General features: G+C 37.5%; 1 protein-coding gene across 5 annotated transcripts in view; it reads right to left on the reverse strand.

The window, feature by feature from the left end:
- EXOC4 (exocyst complex component 4) overlaps positions 1–16,517 on the reverse strand; it is a 945,346-nt gene that overhangs the window by 823,253 nt on the left and 105,576 nt on the right. For all 5 annotated transcript variants that reach the window (XM_072650117.1, XM_072650119.1, XM_072650120.1 and 2 more), the window contains one exon: positions 12,143–12,386. In XM_072650117.1, coding sequence (XP_072506218.1) covers positions 12,143–12,386 — 244 coding nt within the window. The remainder of the gene's footprint in view (positions 1–12,142; positions 12,387–16,517) is intronic.

A 16,517-nucleotide genomic window follows, 5' to 3' on the forward strand; every position in this document is an offset into this window, starting at 1 on the left:
TTAATTTGGAGTCTCTGTAGAGTCTGACTCAGAGCAGTTTAATATATAAGGTAAGGTGAAAAAGTACTCAAAATCTAAATTTAGCACACAAGGAAGTTTGAATTAGTCACTTGGCCAAAAAATGCAGTGCTGAAGCCAAAAATATGTCTGACTTGGTCACGAAACAAAGATATGCATGAGGTACAAATCAGTTTGGTTCTACCACAAAACCTACTGAGACCTTAATGTCAGGGTTCTCTACTTTCCTATTGACAATCAAAGACAATAACCAAGGAGTTTTCCTCTATTGCTTAAGTCCAAAAACATGCAATACCAAAGCCTGAGCTCAGATCTTACATGATAATTACAAAATAAATTGATGATTAATCATTCCATGAAACAATGGATTCAGCTATTCCTACCATATCCTCACAATACATCAATAATGCTGACTACTCAATACTTTTCACTTCCAAAGGAATATAGGTCACTAATCATCTAGAAGGTTATATAATGCCCTTTCTCAAGAGTGTTAAGTTTCCTAATAACCATAATTCATTAACAGGTCTTTAAGTAAAAAGGCAAGAGGCAATATGGAAACATAATCAGCAGCCTCCATCTCCACACAGAAATAGACAAGAGGAAACTGTTCCTGAGAGATGGAATGGGACGACGGGCAAAAGGATTTGAGTGCAAGTCAGGAGACCTCAGCACTAATCCGATCGGTGTAATTAATTAGTTGTGTGACTCAAGAGATGTCACGTAACTTTACTGGGCTGGACTTTCCTCATTTGTAAAAGCACAGAATTAGACTGGCTGACCTCTAAGTCTCCTTGCTGCTCTAAAATATGAAGATTCTATGAAATAGATTTAAATTGCAGCAAGATAATATAGTTCAGACATAGGAATAACTTTTTATGCTTCTTTTTAAATATCATAGACTAACACAAAAACTATTTATTTTTTTTTTCCTGAAGATGTTTAGGAATAAAATAGACTGGTATTTGTCTGAATTGATTTCAGCACAATATCACCTGAATGAAGAGGGCTGGCATGGGCAGCCCCTTAAATTCTCCTCCAGCCTTACAATAGGACATCTCTGAAGGGAAGCACAAAGATCTGTTTTTAGTACACTCTTCTCTCTGCCTTCCTGTCCTCCTTCAAGTGCCTTCAATATATTTTATTACGTAACAGCACAATCCTATATTAGTCAACTCTGCCTTAAAATTTACCTTATTCTTTTGTCATTTTAGTTTTTCTTCTCAAATTAAATATCCCTTTTAGTCTCTATATCAATAATTTTTTAAATGGCTTTATATATTTACATTGCATTCTCTCTCCACCCCACCATAGCTCATAGCACTGTGGAAGCCTGCCATACCATAAAACATCCTGTATTACAGGTAATGAAATTGAGTCACAAAAAAACCAATAGACTTTCCTAAGGTCATATGGCAAATCAGTGACTAAAATGGAGAAATAAACCTAGGTGCCTATACTTTCAATCAAACTGCACTAACTCAGGTTCTACAGAGACTCCAGCAGAGCTGTTAAAAGAAATTTCTGAAGACACCAAGGTCAATGGCTTGTGAGTTAAGGTGAGTTAGTTTTACTCAGTTTCATGGCCACAGGTTGCACCATTAATCATAACTAGTCATCTCACAAATGCCTATACCAAACCACAATGAGCACTACATGAGAATGAGGAGGGATGCAGGGAAATATATTACCATTCTTACAGGAAAAGTAAGTAGATGTTCTAGGGGCAGTAAGCAGAGTAATCTTCACAAATACAAGAAGCACCTTGGTTTATGGAAAGAACACTGGTCTGGGAAATAGGAACCTGAGTTCTAATCTTCTGTCCATCATAATCCATGTGATCTCTAGAAAGTCAGTTAATTTCTCTGGACATACAGACATCTCATATGTGAAATAGAAAAGATCAATAACTGCATTTTAAACCACATTTGTGTTCAAAGAATCCCATGTAATATGGGAGATGATAAACAACTGAGTTTCCTACTTCAGAGTATGTTAAAAGAACCAAATGAGATACTATATGTGTGTGGTACAATGAATTTAAGAGTGAGGACCCCTAGATTAGAGTCCTGACCCTTAGGCCTTCTAGCTGTATGCTACAAGCCCAGTCCTCATTTGTAAAACGGAGATGCTACTCCATAGACTACCTCTTTCTCAGGTACTGCTCCTGACTCTTTCTCTACCAGGTCCTAGTAGCCTTTTCATCCAGGAAGATCCCTCCACTCCTGTAGTCTCCTCATGCCAGAAGATTCCTCCCCTCCTGCAGCGCCTTCCTCTGAGGAGCAGGTGGTCCCACAACCTCCATTTTAAGGATGGGCCCAGTCTAGCCATGTCCACCTTCATTAGTCTCCAGGCTCTACTCTAACACTCAAAACTTCCTTCTACTTCTTCCTTTTCGGTTTCTTTGTTTATGTGTTCTCTTCTCCCATTAGAAAATATACTCAAAAGTAGCTTTTTTTTTTTTTGGCTTCTATATTTGCCTTCCTAATGCTTAGCACAGTGTCTATCACATAGTAAGCATTTATGTATGCTCATTGACTTTACAATATCACAGCTTTGTTTAAAGAAAAGCTCTAATGTTAACCATAGATCTAAATGGAGTAATTATAATGATAACTGAGAGGCAGCAAGGGAAGGTGGATAAAGCTTACTATGAAGATGGCAAGACCTTGGATCAAGTACCACCTTTGACACATATTAGCTGTGTGACTCCAGTCCAATCACTCAATCTCTCAATATTCTGGACAATCAGGTATTAGCCTTCACTCATAGAGGACATTTCCTCACCAAGTTCCCTACACCAGTCAAAGCACATATCCCTATGCCTAATATTCTGTGAAGTGGGAGTGGAGATGAGATAAGGTAACAGGGACACAGTTAAAAGAGAGACTGAGAAAGAAAATCGTAGGTAAAAACAAGATGGAGGGAAATTCACAAATAGTAATCATAACTTGGAGTGTGAATGGGGTGTTTACAGCAACTCTCTTTGTGGTGGCAAAAAATTGGAAATGGCAGGCATCCCCATCAATTGGAGAATGGCTGAACGAGTTGTGGAGTATGGCTGTGATGGAATACTACTGTGCTGTAAGAAATGAGGAGCTTCATGACCATAGAAAGGTAGGGATGAACTGCAAGAAACGATGAAGAGTCAAGTGAGCAGAACCAAGAAAACACTGTATACGGTAATGGCAATGTTGTTTTAAGAACAACTTTGAGCAAATAAGTCATTTTGACTATTATAAATACAAAAATTAAAAATAAAGGACATATGAAGAAAGATGTATCTGTATCTAGAGAAAGAACTGACAAATAGAAGCATGCACAGAATAATTTTACATATATACCTATTTGTGTCTAATAGTAGCCATTATTACTAGGGCAAGGGAGGTAAGAAGGGAGGGAAGAAAAAGAAAGAAAAAAATTTATATGGTAACTTTGTTGTATATTTGGAGGAAATAAGTTGTACATGGTAGATTTACAACTTCATGTACAATCATTTTTTTATTATACTATGCTATGGAAATGCTAGTTAGGTTCTGTGAGTTGAAAATAAAATAAATTTTTAAAAAATAAACAATACTCAAACATAATATTAATTTTTTAAAAGACAGTGTCATGAACTAACCCCATCAAATAACTTTATTTTCTCTGGACTTTGTCCTCTCTTACCCCTTTCCTTTCCTTCAGCGAATCTACTCCAAACAACACACAGCACAACCATCTAACACCATTAAGGAGGAATTTCTTTCTACACAAGCATTTCCCTCTTAGAATCAAGGACCTAAGCCAAGCAGGCATCTGGAGTGAAAAAGTGGGACTCAGCCTGCATAGGAACTTGAGCTGAGAGCATTTTCCTTATCGCAACATCTAGCAAATACATAGCCAGAAGTGACAAGTCCTGAGGCAGCTCTCATTATCTGCCAAATGAAGAAATATGACTTGATGCAATGTGATGGTTGGCACTTGAATAAGGTTATCAAACAATTCACTAAGTAGATTTTATCAATACTTTCTTTATTGGTCTGGTCTCTCACTTGGAATTCAAATTGATAAAATGTGATTATGTAGGCAGACGGGAAATGTGCTGAAAATACATCACAACTTATGAAATGTAATAATGAGTTAGGCCAGCGGTCTGTCTGCATTTAGTACAGGCAGTGCAGCTATAACGTGTATTTCAAAAACGTGACTTTGTTTCGATGCAACTGATAATGTTAGGATACATTTTGAGCATATGAATTTTTATATAAGAAACATCAAGAATGCAGACAACCGTACCAGTTCATGGTAACTCACAAGCTGCAGTCCTTCTGGCGGCCCTCTTCAAGCCTTTGTCAAGGAAAAGTACCATGTTTATTGTGTCTCTTCTGGAGGGGTCAGGAGTGGAGAAGAGCTGACTCACACCACTCCTACCCTTTCTGCCACAGCCTCTGGCTAGAGCTCTGACCTGCCCTGCTGAACTCGCTCCTACAGCCCAGGGCACAAGCATAGGAGCAGCCCAAGGCCATAGATATAGCCACTAATTACTGTAGCATTTATATATTTCTTAATCATTTATAAAACTGTGTGGCCATTTTTACTGGGTTCCTATCACTGATGAAGTTTTTGAGCATCGTGTTCCTCACCCCATCTTCTCCATAAGCTTGGTGGTTTTTATCATTCAATTTTACATGGTGTGGTCATTTGGGAAAACATCTATGTTCTGTTAGAGCAGAACAGCTTGCAATGTGACAGGCAGTGCTAGTTCAAGGAATGCTCACAGACAAGTCCAACAGTCCTCTAGGAGTTCATAGTCTAATGAGACAAGATATCTCTCAGACACGCACACAAAACAAAGGAGTGGTGTTTGAGGGAAGGAAAGTCTGGTCTGGGGAGACACAAGGATGTTGTATGCAGCCACAAGTAGCAACCGTCACACCCTTTTCAAGACTAATGGTATTATTAGGCCCCTAGCAGGAGGTAAAAACACTGGAGGGATGGGGGAGGGGAGGGGAAGAAAACAGGTCAGGACTAAGGGTCAGATCCATGGAGGAGAGGGCTAGATGGGATGCCTGGGGCAAACCAGATTTTGGAAGGTTAGATTAACTTGTCTTCATTTACTATTTGTGACCACTAAGAATCCACCATGAACATTTTTATTTTCTTTTGAATAATTGTTTTAGATTTACCTTGCAAAAGAATATAAGCTAGGATCACAGGCTTAAAGCTGGAAGGGAAGTGAGAAGTCATCTCATTCAACCCTCATTTTACAGATGAGGGAACTGAAATCCAGAAGTAAGTGAACTACCCAAGATCCTAAGTGGCTGAGACCTCTAGCAGTCACAAGTACAAGCGCCCTGCCACCCCACCATGCTCCCTGAAGACAACTTCAATTCCATATTTGTATTCCCAACACAAAGTATGTTGCACAAAGTAGGTGCTTAATAAGTATTTATGAACCTAAATTATGGCTTATTTCCCAAGATGTAAAGAGGAGGTGGCCTGACATAGGGAAAGAGCACTCAGATGAAAATCAGAAGGCCTAGTTTCTGCCATTTACTTTCTAGATATACAGACTTTAACCTCAGAGCTTCAGTTGCATCATATGAAAATTAGTGATAATAATACCTACATTACCTGCACTTCAGAGAACACTCGTGGAGAAAATGCTACACAAATGTGAATTGTATGCCCCAACTCTGTGACTCATTGGTTATATGACACTGGGTGAGCTACAGAATCTCTGTAGATCTGTTTTCACATTTATAAAGTGACAGGTCAAGTAACAACCTCTCCGTGTCTCAGTTTCCTCACCTGTATTACAACTAGATTTATAACACTAGGACTAGAAGGTCTCTAAAGTCCCTTCCTACTCTAAAGTCATATAACTTTGTCATTTGTCTTTTTAAAATATCTTAGTAAACATTCTGAAAATGGACTGGGGTTTTGGAATATAGGTTTTCATCTATGCATCTCCTTGTTCATACTATTCATCCTCTCCTGTATTTGTTTCTTGGGTATATTTAAAGCATATTTTCACTGTCACATGCAATCAAAAGTAGAGATTTAATCAAACAGAATCATAATCACTGAAGTTAAATTTGCTTGCTTCCTTCATTTGCTGTGATTCAAATTAACTAGTCATCTAAATTATCTTCAGGACCTTCCTGATTCCAAGCATGTCCAGGTGCTCCATGCACTGCTTGAGAATGGCTACAAGAGACACAAGGACAAATCCTTCTTGACTTCATCTCAATGCAGCTCTTCAACTATCCTTCCTTAAATGAAAATAACCAATTTCACAAACGTCTTCAACAGGGTCTTCAGATATTTAAAAGAAAAATGCTTACTGCAGCAAAGAAAGATGAAAGAAAATGCTATTATATTTGAACAGAAGTTTCATGCTTACTGCAGGTCTAATAAGTATTATAAGGAGCCCTTCCCAAATTTCTCTATAGATGTATGCCTCAACTTCACTATAATGCTGTCCCAGGAGGATGGGGTCTATAGCACTGGCCTGTCTCTAAAACAAAAACAAGTTAAGATGAAGTAAGCCAGCACCTACTATGTGTCAGTCACTGTACTAAGTACTGAAAGGCAAATACAATGAATGGCAAAAACAAAAATAGCTCCTTCTCTCAAGACGCTGATGGACTAATGGACCTTACTAGAGGTCATCACTAAGATATAAAACACATCAAATCCTCTCTGGAGTGGGATACAAGATAGATACTACCTTATTTTGAATTTGATTCTCTAGCAAACCTGGTTATTGTAAATTTCAATGCACCTCTGCCTAACAGCCTACATTTCATGAAACAATTTATTCCTTGGCACCAGACACCTAATCAAGGGTCCATAAATCTTTGAAAAGTGGATTATCAAGATTATAAACACTATTCTGCTGGTGGGTGGCATTGTGACCTCACAAACCTAGGGAAAGGAGCAAGGGAAGGAGCATAACAGATGTTACTTCTTCAGATGGAGCAGCATAGACTGGGATGTAATCCACACTCTTTCTCTTCTAAAAGAGAAAGAGAAACCTTGCAATTTATTAGATAAAATTCAAAACTTTACATGAATAAACTAAATCCACAGTATTCTCCTTTTGTACTAATTCAGTAACCCTATCAAAAAAAAAAAAAGTTTGTATAAATTTGCCATTGTCTGTATTTAATGAAACCAAGTTGTTTTTTTTGTGATAATGGCTTCTCCTTGTCTCAATGTTCATTCATTCTCTCTTTAATTATATGATCCAGAATTTTATCAAGAATCAGTGACAAGTCCACTATTTTCACATTAAGGAAAAAAAAATCCGTATAATATATGCCTTTTTCCAGACCTACAGTACTGCTCTAGGTCCCCAAGAACTTTCATATATCATTGACAATGGCTCAGAAATTTCACAACTGTCAGTTCTTTCAATACCCAAGACTGTAATTCATGTGGGTACAGTGACCTCCAAGACTGCTAGGTATTCTCTAACCATTTACTTATCTTGGATATCAACTCCCTATCAACCATCTTTATTCAGTCTTTTACAGTCAGAAATATTTCCAAAGTAGATCACAGCTGAAACTCCACTGAAGGTCTTTCCATTTAGCTCTAGGATAAAGGAATGAGATAAGAATCTGAACTCTAGGAGAAACCAAGCTAGACATACAATGGCAAAGCTGGGGCCATACATGCCATATTCCTTCATAATATGAAACAAGGATAGACTTCCTTTGCATAAAGTCATCCTATAATGCAAATGCCCTTGGTTTCAATACCTATACCATATGCTATTTTACTAATTCCTACTCACTTTTCTGACTTTAACATTAAGACACTATTATTTTCAAAAACTCAAACTCTACATTTTCTTTTAGGCACTATGCCTGCAATTTTCAAATGGATGATTGTTTTTCTACAAAAGTAATATACTTAAATAAAAACAAAATTTGTTTCAATACTTAATTTTGGCAATTCTATGCTATCATTATGAGTAGTCCCTCCATCGACACTGATCACAACTCTTCCAGACTTTCTCTGCCTAGTCCTTGTGTATGCCTTCCCATGAATCATTCAGAGTGATCAACTATCACAGTGGAGGCTTTCCACTCCATCTTTTAGTATATTGAGGGTAGTAATGTACCTCTCTAGCTATTCATTTTTTGTCTCTCATTCTTGCTGTATGACAGGTCCACCTTGTTTTCCAGTGACTTCTGTGCAAAATAATGTCTCTTCTGTCACTTCTCAAACAGTAATCATTGCTGGCAACATGATGTAGCCTACTTAGGCACACCATGCATCTTTTTGTACTATGCCTCTAAACTTTCAGTTTCTTTGATTTAAACTTAAACTTGCTTGCAACTTATCAAAGAAGAGGTTTTAATTTGCTTCCTCACGACTCCTACTAAGCTCTAGAGTACCCCATCTGATCTTTCTGTATATAAATAAGAAATGGATTTCTACTAATATCAGGAAGGGCTTTAAACCACCTTACCCTGCAACCATAGCTCCCCTATTAGTTCCTGTATCTTGTTATCCAGTTTAAAAAAAAATACAATAAATAAAAATGAAATCCCCTGAGTCTATGTAAAAATCCAATACTGATCTCTCTACAATCAGAAAAGGATTTCCTTGGTAGCCATGCTCTTCACTTATTCAATTTCCCCTCCATGAGTATCTAATCAACATTGAAGGGGTTTCTTTACTCGGATATAGCAGGTCTTTGGCTCTTTCTCAAAAGGGTAACACTTTTTGCTTTCAGAAAATTTCACAATACATTTAAGGAGAACAATTCAAGAGATAAACAGTGGTTTCCTCATGCACACACTAGTCATACCCATAACTGTCTATTTCTTCTATTTTCTCCATTTTCTATTCTTGGAACATGATACTGAACCTGTAGAATAAACCCTTTTTTCCCTCTACCTTTAAATTCTTTCCCAAGTCATTCTTAATTCAGTAAGAATTTTAGAAATACAGGCTCTTCCAAAACAGGAAATGCCAAAGTTACCTGACTTATTTTGGAAAAGAAGCAGTAATGAGACAGCTGAGGTTGGAGAAACTGATGGCAGAATTGTAAAATCAGAGACAGGTTCTTTTGGGTACAACAAGAGGAAAGAGTTCATGGCAGCAATGAAATGGAAATATCATACACAAATACATTTATTTTCATGGCAACAACAGTATGCTAAAGTTTTCTCCAAGAAAGACCCTGGTAATTGATAGCTAGCTGACAGAATCAGGATAACACTGAAGGAACAGTGGAAAGGGGTAGGTACTTCTACCAAAAACAGGGAACAGAAATTTTTTGAAGCAAACTACATTAATGACTGATTCCCCTAACTGGGTGAAAACTGGATGAAAAAACTGTCCTCCCTCACTAAGAATTTAAAGCAAGATGATTCACTACCTTGCTCTCTTATGCATTCCCAGCAAACCAGCATGCAACATTAACTCCCTTTACATAAAGACAGATGCAAACATGAATGTAATGCATCACAACCAGATTGTACTTAATGAGATTATGTTCTACAATGATGCCCTTAGGGAAAATTACTATATTTGGATCTACTTTGAGACTGTTTCATAGGTGGAAGTTTGGGGGTGAGGGAATAGGTTGTATTTCATGTGCTGTTGTTCAGTTTTTCTTAAGGCTAGAATATAGAAAGAATCATTCTTATAGTTAGAGATCAGTATTAGGGTTCCTTTAGCTATATTACAATGTGCAAGATTTAGGTGTTTTAATTTTTTATAAAGCAAGGGCTATTCACCCTCACAAGAGTCAAAGTTGATAAAATCATGAAATCATGAATGTAAGCTTTTTACAAATGTAATTCTGACAATGTTAGATGAGCAAACTAACCTTGAATATCCATTATTAGCCAATTCTCAAATAGCCTTAGAATTGGACACTGTCCATAAAGCTAAATTGGGTGGTACCACAGTACTATAGGAGACTGGACCAAAATCAGCTTCAATGGAAATAACTGAAGAATTTAAATTCCAGTCTCTCAAAGAAAAAAATGTACAAGTTCTCCACTATTTTATGTGGTCACAGAAGGTTTACTGAGAACAGAGGTGGGAGTTGTATATTTTACAAGATGGGGGTCATATTACAGACCAGAAACCACGGTAAACAGCTTGTTCACTAGTTAGTGTCCAATGTGCCCTGCCAACAAGACCCACCTTAAATACTGACAAAACTAATAAAAACTCTTGCTGACTCATTCTTTGTACAGGAACATTTATTATTTCCTGGGGCAGTCTACTGAAAATTCACTTCTGGTGCAGTCATTTCCACTTGTGAATTCTGGAGGGCCTTACAGAAGGCAGGAGGAGGAAGTTAAAATATTGTGGAAGATACTGTGCTTTTAAGGGCACTATAATGAGTTCTGTGGAAAAGCTATCGATTTATGCCCTTTTGTTTTATTTCCAATATATACTTTAGTAATGTATTTCCCTATGAAAGCTCAATGCCATTATCTGGGGACTTGGAGCAAGAGGGTAAATAGCAAGCCAGTGTATGGGAGTGTTTGTTAATAGGGAAGCAAATAGGTGTTTGCCAGAAATCAATCAATTGGGAAGCTGGGGGAGGGGGGGGCCAGTAGTAGAACAAAATTGAATTCAGAATTCTTCCCCAGCTTCTCCCTATTACAGTATGAATGACCTAAGAAGGTTAGGAGTGGTCTACACTGCTATCTATCTACTGCCATTGATCTATTAATTAATTCAGACTTTTGAAACTTTATGTTCTTTTTTAACCCCTTACCATTCCAATTACCTCTCCCTTTCCTCTTCCCCCTGTCCCCCCCAAAAAAAAAAGTTTTTCAGGAGAATTAATATCTGAAATATTTTAAAATATCTCAAAATAGTGAATCTAAAATGTGAAAGGAGGAAAAACTCTATTTCAAAATCCTCAGTGCTTAATAAATTTTTTTAGGGAAGCCAGGGGCTTTTAGACTGCATATATGAATTTAAGGAAAAAGAAATGTTACTTCATTTGAAATTTCATGAATCAGAAGCTTAGTTCAATTCAATAGCATTTCTAAAGTCCTTTCTATGTGCTAAGGACTGAATGAGGCTAGAAATACAAAGACAAAATCACATAATATTCAAGAACAGTCCTCAACTAGCTAGCTTTTTATTAAAAAGGTGACAATAAGATATCAGTTATGTATCACAGTTGACCTATATAATGTGAGAAAAATCACCCCTCTTTCTTCATATTCTTCAAGAAAATACTGATTAAATAAACACTGATTAAATAAAAGGAACCTACTCTGCATTAAGGGCTCTTGTTTGAAACTTCCATTTTTAATCCCCTTCCCCTTGACCTTCTAGACCTCTCTCTCTCTCTCTCCCTCTCTCGCTCTCTCTCTCCCTCTCTCGCTCTCTCTATCCCTCTCTCTCTCTCTCTCTCCCTCTCTCTCTCTCTCTCTCTCTCTCTCTCTCTCTTTCTCTCTCTCTCTCTCCTCTCTCTCTCTGTCTCTCTCTCCTCTCTCCTCTCTCTTTCTCTCTCTCTCTCTGTTTGTTTTTTGCATGGCTGACACTGGGATTATGCATTCACTCCAGTTTCTCCCAGGGGACTCTGCATTAATCAGGGATAAAGGTACAGCCTAATTAGGATCTGTATTTTCCCTTGATGTCCTTTTCTTTTTCCCTATACAACAGGATTGTGTTTCTAAATCCTGTTGGCTATTTTGCACAGTTGAAGCTCCTGGGTCTCCTATTGATAGATTGCTGAAATAGCTTGGATCTTGGACATATAACACATCTTAATCATCAAAAAGGATGTAATTTGGTTATTGAAGGGAAGAATTTATTTTGTTTTCCAAATGTATTATCCTCCTCAATTTCATCTAGAAATAAGATGATTGGCTAGCCCACATGCAAACCTATGACTATCTGTTTTCATAATTATTAGTTTGGATACACTGTGAGAAATAGTGAAATTACACAATTTGAGATCGAGAAGTAACCTTAGAGATTACAAAATGAAACCCTGTAATCTGAAGGAGAAATGTAAAGTCAAGAGAGATCATAAGTTAGTGGCAGAGAATTGGTAAAACCAAAGTGTAAAGACTTGCATGCCACAAATTCCATATCTTGACCAAGAAGCTTTCAGCAAATTCCTTTCTTGGACCACACATACCTTGGCTGGCTCTCTAAAGAGAGGTTCTCTCCTCTCTGGTAGCCATTGTCTGCTACCTGAGTCGTGGACCTTTTCACAATTTGCTTTAGCTCTTGTTCCAGGCGTTCCTTGATAGCCTTCACTGTTTCTGGAACCTTCTTCAGTTTGGCCAGCCCTTTGATGAGAATGCCCATAAAGAAATTACTATTCTCTTCTGGATCCAGCTCCAAATCCTCCTTGATGTCTTGCAGGTTCATTTCTTTGACTGAAAACCACACAAAAACATCAAATGTAAAAACTATAGTATTCACATAGAGGTAATCCTAACCAAACATGATGATTATTGTTCATATTTTCTTGGAAGGGATAAGATATGAGCCAAAGAAGATGCTATTCATTAGAAATATGATTCCATATTTTACAGCACTTATCCCACAATCTCAAAATAACATTCATGTCCCTATCTGCATCATCTCAATTAAGCAGGAAATATTTATAACAATTATACAAACAGTTGGCAAGTCTGCCATGAAAAGTCTTCAGCCGCCTATCATGACACTTCATTTGTCTATCAACAGATTATGAAAATTAAACATCCTCGCTATAAGCTTCAAAAGAAAGTCACTATCCAAATTCAACTAATGGATGACTTACTCAGAACTGAGGACAATGAAAAAGACACTGGGACATTGAAAAGAAGCACATAAATAATTAAAATTTAAAATAGCAGAGAAAGAACAACAGAAGAGCTAGTTTCCAATATACCATAGGTCACTGAACTTCAGAAAGAGAAAACCTTTCTGGGGAGTGAAATTTCTTTAAAGTCATCTTTTCTCTTCTATTGAATACATGTATGCAGTACAAGTGATGGCAAATCCTTGGTGATCCTGATGAAAGGGTTCTCTGTCACCAGTCAAAGATCCTGCAGTAAGAATAAAAGAAGTCATCTAGAAATAACAAGTGTCTTCCCAGAATGAACAAGGAGAAACAGGAAGAAGTAAAGGAAAGTGAAAAGTGGAGGTATGTATAATAGCTTCTCCTTTTCCTTAAGTTTTCGACCTCCCTTGAGTAAGCTGTTTGGAAAGCCTCAGATTTCTGAGGCCCAGAGAAGGTACTATGTTTCCTTTTAAAAAAAAAAAAGTTTCATTGAAATGATACCCTTTGTCTTGACCCTGTAGTTATTTCCCATCTCCTCTCTTAAATAATAAAACTAACCAAAAACATCCAGTCGAGACCAGAGTTGACAATACATACAATGTTTTGTAATAGCAGTCATTCAGTTCTCTGCCATAAGGTAAGACATATATTTTATCAACTCTTCTTCAGAACCGTCACTGGTTTTTCCATTACTCAGAGCTCAACCTCCTTTTAGCGATTTACGTTTACAATGTTGTGGTTGCTCTATATGTTCATTCATCTCTTGGTTCCATTTGTTTTACTCTGCTTTAGTTCATACAAATCTTCCCATGTTTTTCTGAATTCCTCAGTTTGTCCTTTGCCAATCAATGTCAACCAACTATCTTTCTTTGTCATTCTTTGCTATCTCTTTCATAGCCATATGGCATAAGACTATAAAAAGTGAGTTATACTATTCAACGTAATGAGAAAGGCATTGAAACCTAATCACTGAATAACTTCTAATATTTCCAATACATAGGTATAAGTCTTTAATGGAAGAGAAGTGAGGCTGGTGACCTGTACAGCCCTCCCTCACTCAAAACAAAGTCAAGTGCAGGTCATGTCATCATTTCTCTGATGTCATGGTCTTCTTTGGCAATGAAGGATGAACACACAATCCCCCTAAAAGTTCACCTCTCGAAAATATTTGATTTCTATAATCATGTACCTCAATCAGTACTACGATAATATATTTTTATTCTCATTCCCCATACTAAATAAACCCTTACCCTTACCCTTGACCTATATACTTGCCAAGTATTCATGTCTTGTAGGCCCTTCATACATGTGTCCATATCAGTACTATCTTTCTTAAGACTGCAAAACCCAGGAAGGTACACATTATACCTCTCCTAACATAACATGACAACTTAAAAAGCAAAAGGAAGGGAATCAATATTTACTAAGTGCCTACTATGTGCCAGGCACTGTGCTAATTGCTTTACAAATATTACATCATTCAATCCTCACAAAAACCCTGATAGGTGCTCTTATGATCCCCATTTTATAACTACAACTATAATTGAGGAAGGCAAAAATTAAATGAGTTGCTCAAAGTCACACAGCTACCAAGTCCATGTCCTCACTGAGTCTACAATCTAGTATTAAATCAAAAAGTCATGAAATTAATGGTTATGTCTACTGGCAACACCTGTGTTTTCCCTCTTGCAATTTGCTAAATGAGAAATTCTAAGCAGACCCAAACCTGTTCATCAATTCAAAAATGAAAATGGAAGTAAAATGGACAGGAATAAAACTGAAATAAGGGGCTCAAAGTCTAACCTAACAATTACTGACTACATCCTTGAGAGGTCAGCTGGGACCAGGAATCATTATTTGTTTTCTGGACAGCCTCTTCATACTTCAGTTGGTCTAAGCAGCATAATGGAGAGAGCACTACATTTGTAGTTAACTGATGTGTATTCAAATGGGAACAACATTATTCACTTTAGAGCAGAAGTTTAACTAGAAAGGAAGAAAACCAAAGACTCTGTCCAGAACAGTTTGGCCTAATGAAGTTCTCAAAAATACCTTCTTGTAAGGATCACCTATTAGGCTGTTCCAATTCATTAAGCATTTATGAAGAACTTCCTGTGTCTGGGACTACAGGAAAATAAAAAGTTTAGAAAAGACATGGAATAGGGAATCAAAAATCTAAAAGACCCTTAAGTTGATCTAGTGCAACTCTCTCATTTTATAAATGAAGAAACTGAGGCCCAGAAGGATGAAGTGACCTTCCAAAGGTCATGGAGGTGGCAAGGGGGAGGTGCAGGATTTAACCCTGAACTTGAGGACCTATCCCCAGGTCTCATTCTACTGAACCACATGGCCTCCCATGGTCCTTCTCACAGCTTCCATTACAGTAGGTCACAGAACAGGCATTCTGAGTTCAATCTTATAATGAGGCTTAAGTATTGTTTCACAAGTTGCTAAAAGTAAAACACAATCAGAAAGTTCTCACTTAATATTCAATCAACAAATATTAATTAAAAACTTATTTTGTGCCAAGCACTGTGCGGTACTCTGGGGATAAAAAGACAAAAGCAGGCTGAGGGGATACCAAGAAAGGCCTCCTGCAGAAAGACTTCAGCTGAGTCTTGAAGGACTCCAGAACTCACAGGTGAGGAGTGTGTGCATTCCAAGTAGGAGGACAGTTGAGCCAAATAAACACTGTATCCAGGTGGGATGGGGCCATTTGTGTAAGAAGCAAAAAGGCTAGTTTGGCTAGATCATAGGGTGTGTGGGAGGGATCCATGTACATCCTTACTGTATCATATTCCTCCAATTCTCCTCTACCTGAATGGTCATATTCTCAAACAGGATGATGAACAGCCAAAAAACCAATAGTGGACAATGCAGGAAAGGTGAACTGAAAGTGTCCGGGGGGGGGGGGGGGGGGGGTTGGCATGAGAATGGGATTAGCTCAGACAATTAATCATCAAGACCTCCACTATCCCAATCCTGTGCCAGATAGATAGTCAAGAAGACAAATTTTATCTTCCCAGAGGTTTAAAGACACATTCTCTCTCATTCTACATGACGAGAATCTTAAGCATCTTGGACCACAAAATTCTTAAGATAGAAATCCCATCTTAGAACAAGACCTTATGAAATAAAATGTAAGTCAAGATAACAGCTGTGAAAGGAGACAGTTAAATAAGCACTGTAACAAGTCATTTGATTTGTGTTCTCTAAAGGTTTTATTATTGCTTAACCTTTGCCAAAACCAAAGAGAAAAGAAGCAAGGCCTCCAGTTTCATTACAGTCATATCCACAGCAATCCCAACAGGAGTTTGAATAAAATGAATAAAGAAACCACAAATGAAATGCCTGTGTGCCCTGGGAGTAATTGCTCAGTTTAAATGTTTCAAAGGCAGTTTGCCAAATGAAAAAATATATTGTGGGTCCAAAGATTTAAACCAACAAATTGCTACTATTACTGGTTTTCCCCCCACACTTTTCCATCCTTTCCACCCAGTTTATATTTGAATTACTCTATCTAAATTAGACATTGGTTCCCCCTCGCATTGTAAACACGTCTGACAAGACAGTGCAAGAGGAAGACTTGATAACTTGAATGATGTGGTTACTCTCAATGAAAAGTCTTTCCTGGAACTCTACAAAAGAATAAGACATTTGAAAAAGGGCCATTCTCATACAATCAAGATTTTCATTTAATTTATAATAGCCTAGCAGAGCCATTCTGTCATCAGATCCC

Source organism: Notamacropus eugenii, chromosome 3, assembly GCF_028372415.1.
Source record: "Notamacropus eugenii isolate mMacEug1 chromosome 3, mMacEug1.pri_v2, whole genome shotgun sequence".
In the NCBI taxonomy this organism is placed as follows: Eukaryota; Metazoa; Chordata; class Mammalia; order Diprotodontia; family Macropodidae; genus Notamacropus; species Notamacropus eugenii.